The sequence below is a fragment of the Culex pipiens genome, chromosome 3 (assembly GCF_016801865.2).
Source record: "Culex pipiens pallens isolate TS chromosome 3, TS_CPP_V2, whole genome shotgun sequence".
NCBI classification, from domain to species: domain Eukaryota; kingdom Metazoa; phylum Arthropoda; class Insecta; order Diptera; family Culicidae; genus Culex; species Culex pipiens.
The window spans coordinates 32,872,392-32,886,078 of NC_068939.1; the positions used below are offsets into that span (position 1 = coordinate 32,872,392).

A 13,687-nucleotide genomic window follows, 5' to 3' on the forward strand; every position below is an offset into this window, starting at 1 on the left:
CTGTTTTAAAAAATGAAGTTAAAAAATTTTGTGAAAAATATTTCGATTTTTTTTAAATATTGTTGATTTAAAAATTCATAACTCGGTCAAAGTTTTTTTGCACAACCTGGAAATTTCTGAAAAGTTGGCATTTGATGTCCTCTAAAACACATAAAAATAGTGTTTTTTTTTTTTGCAAAAAACGTTTGAGTGACAAAAAGTATAATTAAAAATTGCCTAATTTTGTTCCATTGTATCATATTTTTTTAGTGTAGTCCTTATCCATTCCTACAACTTTGCTGAAGACACCAAATCGGTCAAAAATTCCTTCCAAAGATACAGATTTTCGAATTTTCATAAATCATTTTTGTATGTACAGCTGCCATATTCGTATGGAAAATTATATGGACAAACTAATGATGTAAAATGGCTTTTTGGGCAAAACGAAAGCACCATAACAGTTTCAGCCGGTTTAAAAAATACATAATTAAAAATTCAAAAAAGACCAATTCCGTAGAGAATTGCTCAATAGTAAAAGAGAAGAAATAATATAATATATTATAAAAAAAAACTGTCCGTCGCAATATTCAACTGATTTACGTTTAAGAAATAATAAGGAATTCTTTATTTATTGCACGCTCTGAAAAGGAAATAAAAGAAACAACCAATTATTTGTCTAAAGAAAATAATTTATTAACATAAAAATGGTAAATATTGTAACTTATACAATTTATGATAATGTTAGTTCATACAAGAAGACAATAAAAGTAATTTCAAACCGTTTCACCACAAAAGTAAGAAAACCATACACTAACTAATACTAAATTTTGTTATAACTTGTCAAACATTCCGAAGCAACTTGAATTCTTAAGTCTAAATTGTCTGAAAATGCTAACTAAAAAAGAACAATATTATTTAAACAATACACTCGATAACACTGTTGTGAGATTCTTGCTCTGTGGACCGACCGGAAGCCAAACAGCAAATTACGTACGGAATAATTTCATTCGAATCATTTTTACGCGAAAAGTGCCTGCTGCTAAGCTAAGCCAAGACGCAAACCACGTCGGCGGCGGCGAAAAGCTTCCCCGAAAACACTGAAATAAATACGTCCACAGGTTCGATTAAGTACTGTGCGTGAAAAAATGGGGGTTTGTTGATGGTGGAAGCACTTCGAGAATTTGGTAACATAAAATTAAACTTGAGTGTTAAAGTATGCAAAACGAAGCGGTGTGTGATGCAACGATTGTGTGTATGTTTGGGCGTGGCTGTGTGATTTGCTGCGTATAAAAGTGTGCGAATTCGTTTGTGGTTAATGTTTCCCGCCTTTTCTAAATCGCATTTAGCTTGTTTGCGGCTCACTTTGTGCTTGTTCGCTTAGGTTTGCTTTATTTTTTTAATCTATCGACTTGGATTGATTTAAACACTCCTTAACAATTAGATTGATTGTTATTTCTTTTGTTTGTTTGCGTTTTAACCTTATTTTGCGTTTCTATAAAATGACGTGTTCGTTACTTTTGTCAACTTTTTCTTGCGTATCTGCGTTTTTTTTGGGTTGTTTGTGTTTTTTACTGTGCGCGCACTACCGGGAAGAGATTGGATAGGAAAAAACGAACGAGAACAATAGAAATAGGAAGGTTTTGCTTTGTTTCTAGGAGTTGTAGAAGGAAGAAGGTGTTAGGAACAGATGGGAAGAGTGAGAAGTGACTGAAAACCGCTTTGCGAGGGAAGAAACCCAACAACAACAACAACGACGGCGACGACGCCAACAACAACGGTCATAAAAACGGAACACGGGCCGACGGACCTGCCGGAGTAGGAGAAGGAGCAGGGTGGGCAGAATCGCACCGGCGGCGGTGGCGGCGGCGACGGAGGACAGGAAATCTTATTTTTTGCTCCGGAACGGGTTCCCGGTGGACTCGAGCAGGGAGCTGATCTTGGCCGCGGCTTGCTTGTTCACCACGCTGTCGGTGGCCTTTTCGAGGGCCTGCTTGAGCAGCTTCTTCGAGGCGGCAATTTCGGTGGCACTGTACGTGGGCGATTTTGGCGGTGGCGCCGGCAGGTGCATGTACAGCGGGTCCCGCAGCCGGCGCAGGTCGTGCTCGATTTCGGCGATCTGTCGCTTCACGTCGTTGTACTCGGCCAGGTTGATGCCGGCCTTCTTGGCGGACTTGTGCAGCGTGATCAGGTGCTGGCGGTCCTTGACGTCCGGGAGGATGTATTCCTGGGGGGTGGGAGGGGAAAATTATGTTAGAAACGATATTTTCATACAAAATTCAAGGTAGTTGTGTCGTGACTCGTGACGTTACGTTGACGTAACGTGACGTTCTTGAAAATGTTATCCAACCCCTCGATTATTCCCTCGACTATATCTTATTGTATTTTCTCACTTTCAATATCAAATTCAAGTCCTGCGACCTGTCTGTGAAATTAACAAATGAACAACTCTCTACGAAATCGGCCGATTTCGACCATTTTTATTTTTTGTATTTTTTTGTTTAGCTCAAACTTTGTGGGGGCCTTTCCTATGACCAAATAAGCTATTTTGCGTCATTGGTTACAAGTCTCCATACAAAAATGGTATGTAAATATTCAAACAGCTGTAACTTTTGAGTGAAATTTCTGATCAATTTGGTGTCTTCGGCAATGTTGTAGGTATTGTTGAGGACTTTTGAGAAAAAAATAGGTACACGAAAATTTTTTTTGCAGATTTTTTAATCAACTTTTTTTACGACAACTCAATTTTCCAAAATACGTATTTTTTGATTTTCGAGATTTTTTGATATGTTTTAGGGGACAAAAATCCGCAACTTTTGAGCCATAGAGAAACATGGTCAAAAAATCTGCTGCCGAGTTATAAATTTTTGGAAAAATGGTGATTTTTGGAAAAAATCGAAGTTTTATGCAAAAACAAATTTGACGTTATTTTTTAATGCAAAATTGAAATTGCAATCGAAAAGTAATTTACAGATTTTTTGATAAAGGGCTCCGTTTTCAAAATATAGCCACCGAAAGTTTGATTTTAAAAATAGTGACCATGAGTGACCATTTCTAAAAATATTTTTTTTAAGTTCAGAAAATTGGCTATCAAATTGTCTAAGAGACATTGAAGATTGGACCTCGAGTTGCTGAGATAGAACAGCTTTAAGAAAAAGAAACACGAAAATTGACACTTCTACGCATAATTGTCCCACCAAGTATTTTCTATCACGAAATTATGAGTTTTACGAAGCATTTTATCTTGTTTACCTATTTATCTGCAAGAGGATTACAAATAAGGGTGATAAAATGTTAACCGGGGTGATTAGGGACTTATGAGGCGCATAGCGACCCACGGGACAATTATGCGTAGAAACCCAGAAATCGATCGAAAAATTTTAATCGCGTTTTTCTCAGTTTCCCTTTTTTGAACAAATCGTTGTTTTATGAAAATATTGAATAAAAAAAATTATATAATTTTTTGGAAGAAAAGTCAAATTAGCAATCCAAAGTACATTTACATTTTTTGATAATTTTTTTTTTCAAGATATGGCTACTTTTAGGTATAAACTTCGATATCCTTTCGATTGGCTGCATTTTAAAAATACTTTATGAAGGAAAGCCCCCCCTGAAATAATATTTTTGACGGGCTGAAAAAAAAATTCTACAATTTTTCTGAAACTTTGAAAATTGGGCAATTCGTTTCGGAGATACAACCTCACAAAAAATTCGAATCGACGAAGGTGAGTTTTTTTTAAAGTGTTACCTAATTAGCCCATAATATTCAACTACCGATATTTTGGAAAATATTAATCCGATTTTCAATGTTTAAAAAATTAAACTTTTTGGAATTTTCTGATCAACAGATAACTTAATTTCAAAATTTTAAACCAAGCTTTGCAAAAGTCAATAAATAAATTTTCAAAGTCTTAGAGGAAATTTTCCAGGTCTTTTTTATGGATTTAAAGAAGAATTTTTAAATCGCAAATAAAACGAAAAAAATCGAAAATTTGTAGTAGCAAAAACAAAGTTAAGTAGTTTTCGATTGTAAATTTGGTTTTGCTTCCAATATAACATTTTGATACTTTTTTTCTCCTTGTTTTGATATTTTCAAAAAACAAAACACGATTTGTTCAAAAAGAGATGTCTTTTTTAGTCACCTAAAAATATAAAAAAAAATCGAAAGAAAAAAACGTGTTTAAGAAATCTAGTTTTTAGTGATTTTAAATTAAAAGAAAACAGATTTTTTCCGTGTACCTATTCTGTCTGAAAAGTCCTAACCATAAAATATAACTTTGCCGAAGACACCAAACCGATCAGAAAATCCCTTTTCAAGATACAGAATTTCATACATTTACATACCCATTTTGATAACCAGCCCCAAAATTGAATAGAGACTTTTTGAAAAAGGAATGGTGCAAAATTATTTCTTTTGACATAAGGAACGCATGGACGAAGTTTCATAAAAATCAAAAAATGAAAATTAAATCGTGCTTACCATTTCATTAGGGCACAAAACTTGTGTAAACAAGAGTGTATCCCTCTCACACCTTATGCAAATTGTCATTTGAGTGAAAGGGATACACTATTGTTTACAAAAGTTTTGTGCCCTAATGAAATGTTAGGCTCCAAATAATCTCGAAAAAAGCGAAATTATAGAGAATTTTTTAAACCAAGACAATATTACGCCCTTTTGAAATCTTAGTCTTGATTTAAAATATTGTTTTAGAAAAGATCGGATAATTTCACGAATGTTTCATATTTTAACATTGAAAATCGGACCATTAGTTGCTGAGATACGACATTAGAAAATGGTGGGTTGTAATGGGAAGAAAACATCAATTTTCCTGTTTTTTAATCTTTGCATGCCAATATCTCAGCAACTAAAGGTCGTGTCAATAAAGTTCAAAAAAGCAAAATATAACAAATTTTCTGAGCTTTTCAAGAATATTTTTTTCCAAAAGTGTGCAAACATGGGAACTAATTTAAAAAAATAACTGAGAATATTTTCAAAAAAGTTACCTAAAAATGGTTATAACTTGAAAACGGTGCACTTTATCAAAATTTCACTGAAGTACTTTCTCATAGCAAATTAGATTTAATATCGAAAAATGAATTTGACAAATTTTTGCGACCAATATTTCGATTTAAAAAAAAAAAACAGTATTGATTCAAAAATTCATAACTCGGTCAAAGATTTTTTGCACATTCTGGAAATTAAAAAAAAAATAAAAATAGTGTTTTTTTTTTGCAAATCAAGTTTTAGTGACAAAAAGTGAAATTCTGTAGTTTTTTTTTGAAAAGGTCCAATAAACCAAATTTCCAGTTTTTGCTTTTTAGGGTTTTTTTTGAAACCGCCTTGAGTCAGGGGTATTGAAAAACACCCAAAAAGCAAAATCTGAAAATTTGGTTTATTGGACCTTTTAAAAAAAACTCCAGAATTAAAAATCATCCAAATTAATTTAACCGTGTATAATTTTTTTCAGTGTAGTCCTTATCCATACCTACAACATTGCCGAAGACACCAAATCGATTAAAAAATTCCTTCAAAAGATACAGATTTTTGAATTTTGTAATGATAATTATATGGACATACTAATGATGCAAAATGGCTTCTTTGAGCGTACCGAAGGCACCAAAAAAGTTTCAGCCGCATTAAAAAACACCAAAATTTAAATCAATAAAAAAAGACCAATTTCGTAGAGAATTGCTCAGTTCCAACTTAACCGCATTTCAACCCTAAAACTCACCTGCTTGGTCAGCACAAAGTACGCGTACGCGGCCATCGCCGTGCCGTAGGTGACAAAGTACGTCACCGGTTCCATAATGTCCCACGAGTACTCCCACCAGGTGAGCCGCGCCAGCACCCCAAACTGCACCGACATCAGCCCGAGGCCGACCCAGGTCAGGTAGCTCGTCCGGCGGGTGGCCTGCTGGTCCAGTTCGCCCTTTTTCTAAAAAAAGTTTGCGAGGGGAAAAATGTTAGGCTTTTGAGGTGGGGGCATTGTTTGTTATATTAAACGGATGTGTTACCACTTCCAGCGGTCCGAGCTTGACGTTGAGCTCCTCCAGCTTGCTGTTCAGTTCACGCTCCTTCCGGATTTGGTGCTCGCCGACGTTGAGGGTCTCGTAAAGCTGGAACAAGAAATGAGAGGAAGTTTTTAAGATATTTTAAAGCTCTGAAGTTCGGGCTACATTCGCTGAAGTCTCTCTCGAAAGATCGCAATCACGGTTGGAATTAATTCCCGTCATAATTTGAAATACGCAATCCACTTCATTCCCCAACAAAGATGATGATGACGCCGACGTCGACGAGGATAAAGTTTTTTTGCGCCATTTCTTCGTCAAAATCCGTCTTTTTGTTGTGGGTTAATCGTTCTTTCCTCACAAGTTTCTACCCGGAGGAACGCTCGGAAAATGAGCAGAAATTTAGAGAAGAAAGGAAATAAATGCTAATTTTAATTTTTCTTCATTTGCAAAGGGTCTGACTGGCGGAGAAAAAGTCCTGGAGGGAGAAATTTACACAGCAAATATTGGGCAAAACAAACAAAAGTAAGGGTGATGAAGAAAGGGCGTTGAAAGGGGATCCTTTTCAAGTGTTTTGAGGGAGCCGCAGCCGTGCGAGTAAGGCGGTTGCTTTACAACGCAAATTCCTGCTTGTGAAAAAACTCGGGTTCAAATCCTTGGCTCCCCGGCCCAACCTTCCAAGCGTTTTTCGAGTGCAAATAATCGCCTAGCATTTATCACCCGGTGCAAAGGTTGTGCTCAGAACCTAGCAGTGCTGTGTAAGAAGCTTGGCCGCGCGCTGAGAAGAGCTTATATAGCAATACAATACTGCTCTGGTTCTAGCGATGCACAATATAAAGAAGAACGCATGGAAGGTGGTCTACAAGAGTTACGGCTTTTCGGCTGGTCGACACACGCGTTCACCCAATACAATGGTGTTTGCGTGCGAAGTCAACAGAAAGGCCCAACAACAGTAAATTGGGCAATCCTACAATAGACCTATAATCAGGTTTCAGTGGTAGATTACTCAGACAGAAAAAAAAAAAAAAAAAAGTGTTTAGGGGAGCTAGTGTTGATTGTAACGATCGTTATCAACTGAGTTCGGGATACGATGAAGGGGAGTTGACAATACTTTTGATAAGATTTAGGAAAAAAATAATTTGAACTAGATGAGGGGTGTGGAAATGTCGGAATTAAAATGGCGACCAAGTTGATAATTGTGATTATACAGTCAAAATTATGAAATGGGTTCAGTCTGTTGGAATTTGATTTGGTTCATTAAATATGAATCATTATGGGTACAGAAACGTACACGGATAGAAATCTTGTAAGCATATTCGGTAACTCTATGTTGTCAAAATCGAAAACAGTATTGTTCGAAATCGGAAAAAAATTGTTGGCGATTTTGGAAACCTTTCAATGAATTCAATTCAATATCATAGAGTTAGCGGATTAGTTTGCAAGATTTATATCCGTGTAGGGATGCAGATTTGTGGATTTAAGACTGGTTTAAAGTAGTCGTTTTGGTAATGAAAATTTAATCTATTTTACGAAATAAGGTTTTCAGAATATTTTAATTGGCGAAATTCTCGCAGGCAAGAATTAGAGCTATTTACATTTAGTTTTAAATGATTTTTTTGCCTTTCTTACTAAAGAAAGGTATAGGTTTTACTTTAAGGCTGGACGTCATTTCCATCTTCGTAAATATGTCGATTCAGCATGAATTTTAATCGGAAAAATCGTCAAAAAATCATACTGCATCAATTTTCGACGCTCTATCGATTCACCTTGACAGAACTCGTCTATCTCGAACCCTCGAATTTTGAGAAAATAAATTCCATGGAGGTCGAGTGATGCAAAATTTGCAAAATTTTGTGTCGCGCCGTTGTCAGCTCCCATAAATCCGATTTCGATTCTTCTAAATGCAGATGAAAGCTAGTGTGCTGAAACTGGGCGAGTTGCCGCGCAAATTTCGAATTATCCATCTGTTTTCGGATGCGGCCAGACTTTTCAACAAAATACACAGTTTTCAAATGAAAATATGGTCCATTTTTTTCATTTTCATATCTTGTATTTATCTCAAAAACTGCATTTTTCGAGCTCTACAACCTCCCAAATTTTCATCCAGATTCATAATATGGTTCTGGAGTTAGAGCCGTTTGATTAACCTACCATAAGAAAAAAAAACCCTTAAAAAAGGTAATAGCCCACCTGGTGACATTCGCCAACATTTTTCATTTCTGATTTTATCCAAAATTTCTTGCTACATTCATAGTACAGACCATGAGTGAGCATCTGAAACAAATTCGACATCGATCGGCAATTCCGATCAATTTTTAGAACGATTTACTTTTTGCCTTTCTTACTAAAGCAAGGTATAGGATTTACTTTAAGGCTGGACGTCATTTCCAGCTTCGTAAATATGTCGATTCAGCATGAATTTTAATCCGAAAAATCGCTAAAAAATCGACAAGTTGTCAAGTTGAGCTTCGAATACTGGCGCGAGAATGCTGGCGCATATGTTTCGGCTCGACTTATATTCGTTCGTAGTAGCTTGTCTACCGATGTTTCCTTCAACATGTAAGATATCGTAGCTTTTCGGTTTCTTTGATCTGTCCGTTTTTGCATAACTGTCCAATGCTTATGCAAAAACTTTTTTGACATAGGACATTCATCCGGGTACAAACAATTTGTTTCCCGTGTGCTCCTCAAATCGCCTTTAAGTAGGCTTCATTTGTCGTGTCGTTTTATTTAACAGAGTTCATTGGATTCCAATAGGAACTTTCGAAGCTTCTAAGCTTTATATCGTTTTCAAAGTTTTCAATGCTCGCGACGCCAATGGCGATTGAGTGTGTAGTGGTGCGGTTGTAAAAATAGCTATCTCTGACTCTCTCACTTTCGTAGACGCTGAATGGCAAGCTTCCCACTGTGATTGCTCCGGCAGAAGTCTCAGCGCGTAGTCGTGTTTTTTCGTGCTCTATCGAGTTGTGTTTGGCGCGTTTTTCACGGCGATTCCGAGGCGTGTGCGAGCGGACAAGCCCGTTCCGGTGGTCAGAGGAGCCACAATCTGGTCGTCGTGGACACGGCGGCGGTGCAGAGGCGGAGAAGGAACGAGTTCCCGAATCCGAGCAGCAGCAGCAGGAGGAGTGAGCAGCAGCGGCTGCGGAGGCAGCTGAGACGAGAGACGGTCGTTGGCCGGTGGAATCGGCCCCGGAGAGTCGACTGCGGTCGGCGGACCAGTTTTCGGCCAGGCCAGGTCGGAGACAACCCCCGTTGTTTACGTGGCTGGCAGCAGGCAGCACAACAACAACAACAAGCGCGCGCAAACGAGCTTCCCGCGCATCCCGCTGCGGGCGGCAGCCAGTGCGGCCAGTTCGGCGGTGAGTGCGAAAGGCGAGTTTTTTGTTAGCGTTTAGTTTTTTTTTTCTCATAGTTTTTTTCTCGGTTAGTTTTTTTTTTTCTCTTTTTCTCCTTTTTTACTTTTGCGTTTAGTTTCACAATTTTCATTTTCGTTTAGTTTATCGCGTTTCTTCGCAAACATGGATCCGACCAAGTCGGACCATGAGGAATCCGATTTCGATTCAACCCTTGAGGGTGACGAGGACGTGGAAATGGAGGACTCCGTTTTGGGAGTTCCTTCAAACACCACCAACAGGGACCTCTTCCTGAAGGATAAGAATGATGGCGGTAAAGGGGGATCCACGGACGGGTCTAAGAGGACGAAGCGAAAGCGTCCTAAATCAGATCCGAATCCGGTTCCCCCTCAACCACCGATTCCTCCCTTGACTCCAGACCCGATTCCTCCCTTGACTCCAGACCCGATTCCTCCCTTGACTCCAGAACCGATTCCTCCCAATCCAGATCCAATTCCTCCTAAAACACCGGTGCCGAATCCGGATCCAAATCCTCCCCCGCCCCTGAATCCTCATTCTCAAAAACCGATTTCTCGTCCTCGTCAGTATCAAGAGGGATCGCAAACGGAATGGGTGGTCTTCTTCCGGCCCAAACAGAAGCCGCTAAACTTTGTACAGATCACCAAGGATTTGCAGAAGCACTATCCTGGGGTGGTCGAATGTACCAAGCTGAACAAGAGCAAGCTCCGCGTGATCGTGAACTCCGCGGTGCAAGCTAATCAGATCGTAACTGATCTGCGGTTCAGCATTGAGTATCGTGTTTGGATTCCGGCCCACAAAGTCGAGATCGACGGCGTGGTGACCGATGACAGTCTGTCGCTTGTCGACCTCTCAAGGGCGGTGGGACGCTTCAAGAACCCTAAACTTCCAGCTGTGGAGGTACTCGAGTGCCGGCAACTGGGCAACGTCACCACCGAGGGTGGCCAGAAGAAGTTCATTCCTTCTGCCTCGTTCCGGGTGACTTTTGCAGGGTCAGCTCTGCCGGACTACATTGAGCTGTACAAGCTTCGGCTTCCAGTCCGATTGTACGTTCCGCGTGTGATGAGCTGCGAAAACTGCCAGCAGTTGGGACACACCAAGACCTACTGCAGCAACAAGAGCAAGTGCTCAAAGTGCGCAGGCCCCCACAAGGACGTGGAATGCCAAAAGCAGGCTGAAAAATGCCTGCTTTGTGGCGGGGAACCGCACAAAACTCGGCAGTGCCCAAAGTACAAGGAGCGCGAGGACAAGATGAAGCGATCCTTGAGGGAACGCTCCAAGAAGTCCTTCGCGGAAATCCTTAGTCAGGTGACCCACCCCAATCGCTTCGCTCCTTTGGCGGACGAAGATTCGGGGGACGAAGATTCCGATGTGGAGGTCCTCTTCCAGAGAGACGAGGAAAGTGACTCTTCCGGACCAAACCCGAAGCGCAACAAGGCTTCCAAGTCCAGAAAAGCCGCGGGCGGCAAGGGTAAGGAAAGTGACTCGTTGAACTTCGAGGAGGATTTTCCTTTCGGTCCGTCGGGTAAGCCCGCTCCGAAGCCGGCACCGAGGCCGGCACCGAGGCCGGCACCGATTCCTCTCAAGCCGCTGAAGCCCGTTCCCAAGCTGCCAAAGATCCCCTTAAAACCGGTTCCTAAACCGAATCCGATAACCGATGCCTTCAAACCCCCCCCCCCCCCCCCCCCCCCCCCCCTCCCCCCCTCCCCCCCCCCCTCCCCCCCCCTCCCTCCCCCTCCCCCCCCCCCCCCTCCCCCCCCCCCCTCCCCCCCCCCCCCTCCCCCCCCCCCCCTCCCGCCCCCCCCCCCCCCCCCCCCCCCCCCCCCCCCCCCCCCTCCCCCCCCCCCCCGCCCCTCCCCACCCCCCCCGCCCCCCCCCCCCCGCCCCCCCCCCCCCCCCCCCCCGCCCCCCCCCCCCCCCCCCCCCCCCCTCCCCCCCCCCCCCCCCCCCCCGCCCCCCCCCCCCCCCCCCCCCCCACCCCCCCCCCCCCCCCCCCCCCCCCCCCCCCCCCCCCCCCCCCCCCCCCCCCCCCCCCCCCCCCCCCCCCCCCCCCCCTCCCCCCCCCCCCCCCCCGCCCCCTCCCCCCCCCCCCCCCCCCCCCCTCCCTGGAGTCCTTACTTTTTCCACAATCGTGGAATGGCTGTGCTCTTTTGTGAGTGAACCGACGCGTTTAATCATAAAGCGGTTTGAGCCTCTCGCTAGACACATCGGGAAACAGCTTGCTAGCACGATGCCCCTCTTGTCGTTCATTTCCTTTGATGGGTAATACACCAAAAACGAAAAACGGCATCTCCTTTCTACAATGGAATTGTAGAAGTTTAACCCCCAAGTTAAACGATTTTCAACAATTCGCATTCGAACGGGACTGTGATGTGTTTGCGTTGAGCGAAACGTTTCTTATCGGAGATGAGACGCCAGCTTTCCGGGGGTACAACATCATCACAGAGAGCAGGGCAGGACCAAATAGAGGTGGAGGCGTACTGATTGGGGTCAGGAAATGCCACACTTTTAGAAAGGTCACGCTCCCGAAGCTAGGAGGAATCGAAGCAGTCGCAGTTCAGGCCAGGATCAGAGGACTGGACATTTGCATTGTGTCCGTCTATGTTCCCCCACAGGTGTCGTTAACTCGACAAAAGTTGTGGGGTATGCTTGAGCTGTTGCAGGCACCGCGACTGGTTCTGGGTGACTTTAATCTTCACAGCACCGAGTGGGGAAGCCACAAGACAGACCCTCAAGCATATCTGATTCATGAACTGTGCGACGACTTCCAGATGACCCTCCTAAACAGGGACAAGCAAGTTACGCGGATTGCAACACCACCAACGCCAACTTCGTCCGGTACGAAGGCGAGTGCCATCGACTTGTCGCTCTGTTCCAACAGTCTGGCAGTTCTTTGTGACTGGAACGTGCTTCAAGATCCTCGTGGCAGTGATCATTTGCCGATCGCTATTCTGGTTAGCCATGGCCCACAGCAATCGACAACGGTGGAGATGCCTTACGATCTGACGCGAAATATCGACTGGAAACAGTACGCGGAGGCAGTCTCTATTGGAGTTGAGTTGCGAGATGGGTTGGCACCGCTTGAAGAATATGCGTATCTGGCTAATTTGATCTATGACAGTGCGTTACAAGCTCAGACGAAACCCGTCCCGGGACCGTACATCCGAACGCGCCCTCCACTCCCTTGGTGGGACAAGGAGTGTACGGATCTCTCGGCGGCCAGGTCTGTAGCTTATGTGGACTTCTGCAAGTGTGGAATCCGAGCGAACTTCCAAAAGTACAGAGCTCTTGATCGCAGGTACAGTAATACTCTGAAGCGGAAGAAGCGAATGTACTGGCGGGAGTTCGTTGAAGGACTACCAGCAGATACGTCCATGAGCACTCTGTGGCGCGTTGCGAGGGCCATGCGTAGAGGTTCCGTTCCGAACGAGAGTGTGGAAAAATCGGACAGGTGGATATTGGATTTCGCCAAGAAGGTGTGCCCGGACTCGGTGCCGACACAACCATCATTCGACGTTGTTGATGGGAGCGATTCTAATCCTCCCTTCTCGATGGTAGAGCTCTCCATAGCACTATTGACGGGCAACAACACTGCTCCTGGTCCGGACAAGATCAAGTTCAGCTTGCTGAAAAATCTTCCGGACGTCGCCAAGCAGCGTCTGTTGAATCTGTTCAACACGTTCGTGGAGCAGAACATAATTCCACACGAATGGCGACAGGTCCGGGTGGTTGCCATTCAAAAGCCCGGTAAGCCAGCGTCCGACCACAACTCGTATCGTCCAATCAGCTTGCTGTCGTGTCTACGCAAGCTGCTGGAGAAGATGATCCTCGACCGCCTCGAACCATGGATGGAACGAGAGCACTTGCTGTCAGACACGCAGTATGGCTTCCGGAGAGGCAAGGGAACAAGCGACTGTCTAGCGTTGCTGGCCACAGGGATCGACATAGCCCGTGGTAAGAAACAGCAAATGGCTTCTGTCTTTCTAGACATCAAGGGTGCATTCGATTCAGTCTCCATCGATGTGTTGGGAGTAAAGCTGCGGCGGAGCGGTCTCAATCCGACGATGTGCAACTTCCTCATCAACCTGTTGTCAGAAAAACACATGCACTTTGTGCAAGGTGATCTGGCAATCACCCGGATAAGTTACATGGGTTTGGCACAAGGCTCACGCCTTAGCCCATCCATGTATAACTTCTACGTCAGCGATATCGATGATTGCTTGACCGGAGACTGCACCCTTATACAGTACGCAGATGACGCAGTGGTTTCAATCGCTGCCAAGAAGGAAGTCGATCTGCTAGAACCCTTGCAAGATACCCTGAACAACTTG

General features: G+C 43.5%; 1 protein-coding gene across 4 annotated transcripts in view; it reads right to left on the minus strand.

Annotated features, from left to right (window-relative positions):
- Positions 1-584: 584 nt before the first annotated feature.
- Positions 585-13,687, minus strand: part of LOC120430271 (calcium uniporter protein, mitochondrial) — a 252,751-nt gene continuing 239,648 nt past the window's right edge. For all 4 annotated transcript variants that reach the window (XM_039595400.2, XM_039595403.2, XM_039595393.2 and 1 more), the window contains exons 6-8: positions 5,992-6,093; positions 5,709-5,912; positions 585-2,203 (exon numbers count right to left, since the gene is read on the minus strand). In XM_039595400.2, the coding sequence (XP_039451334.1) occupies positions 1,865-2,203; positions 5,709-5,912; positions 5,992-6,093 (645 nt within the window). In that variant the 3' untranslated portion in view covers positions 585-1,864. The remainder of the gene's footprint in view (positions 2,204-5,708; positions 5,913-5,991; positions 6,094-13,687) is intronic.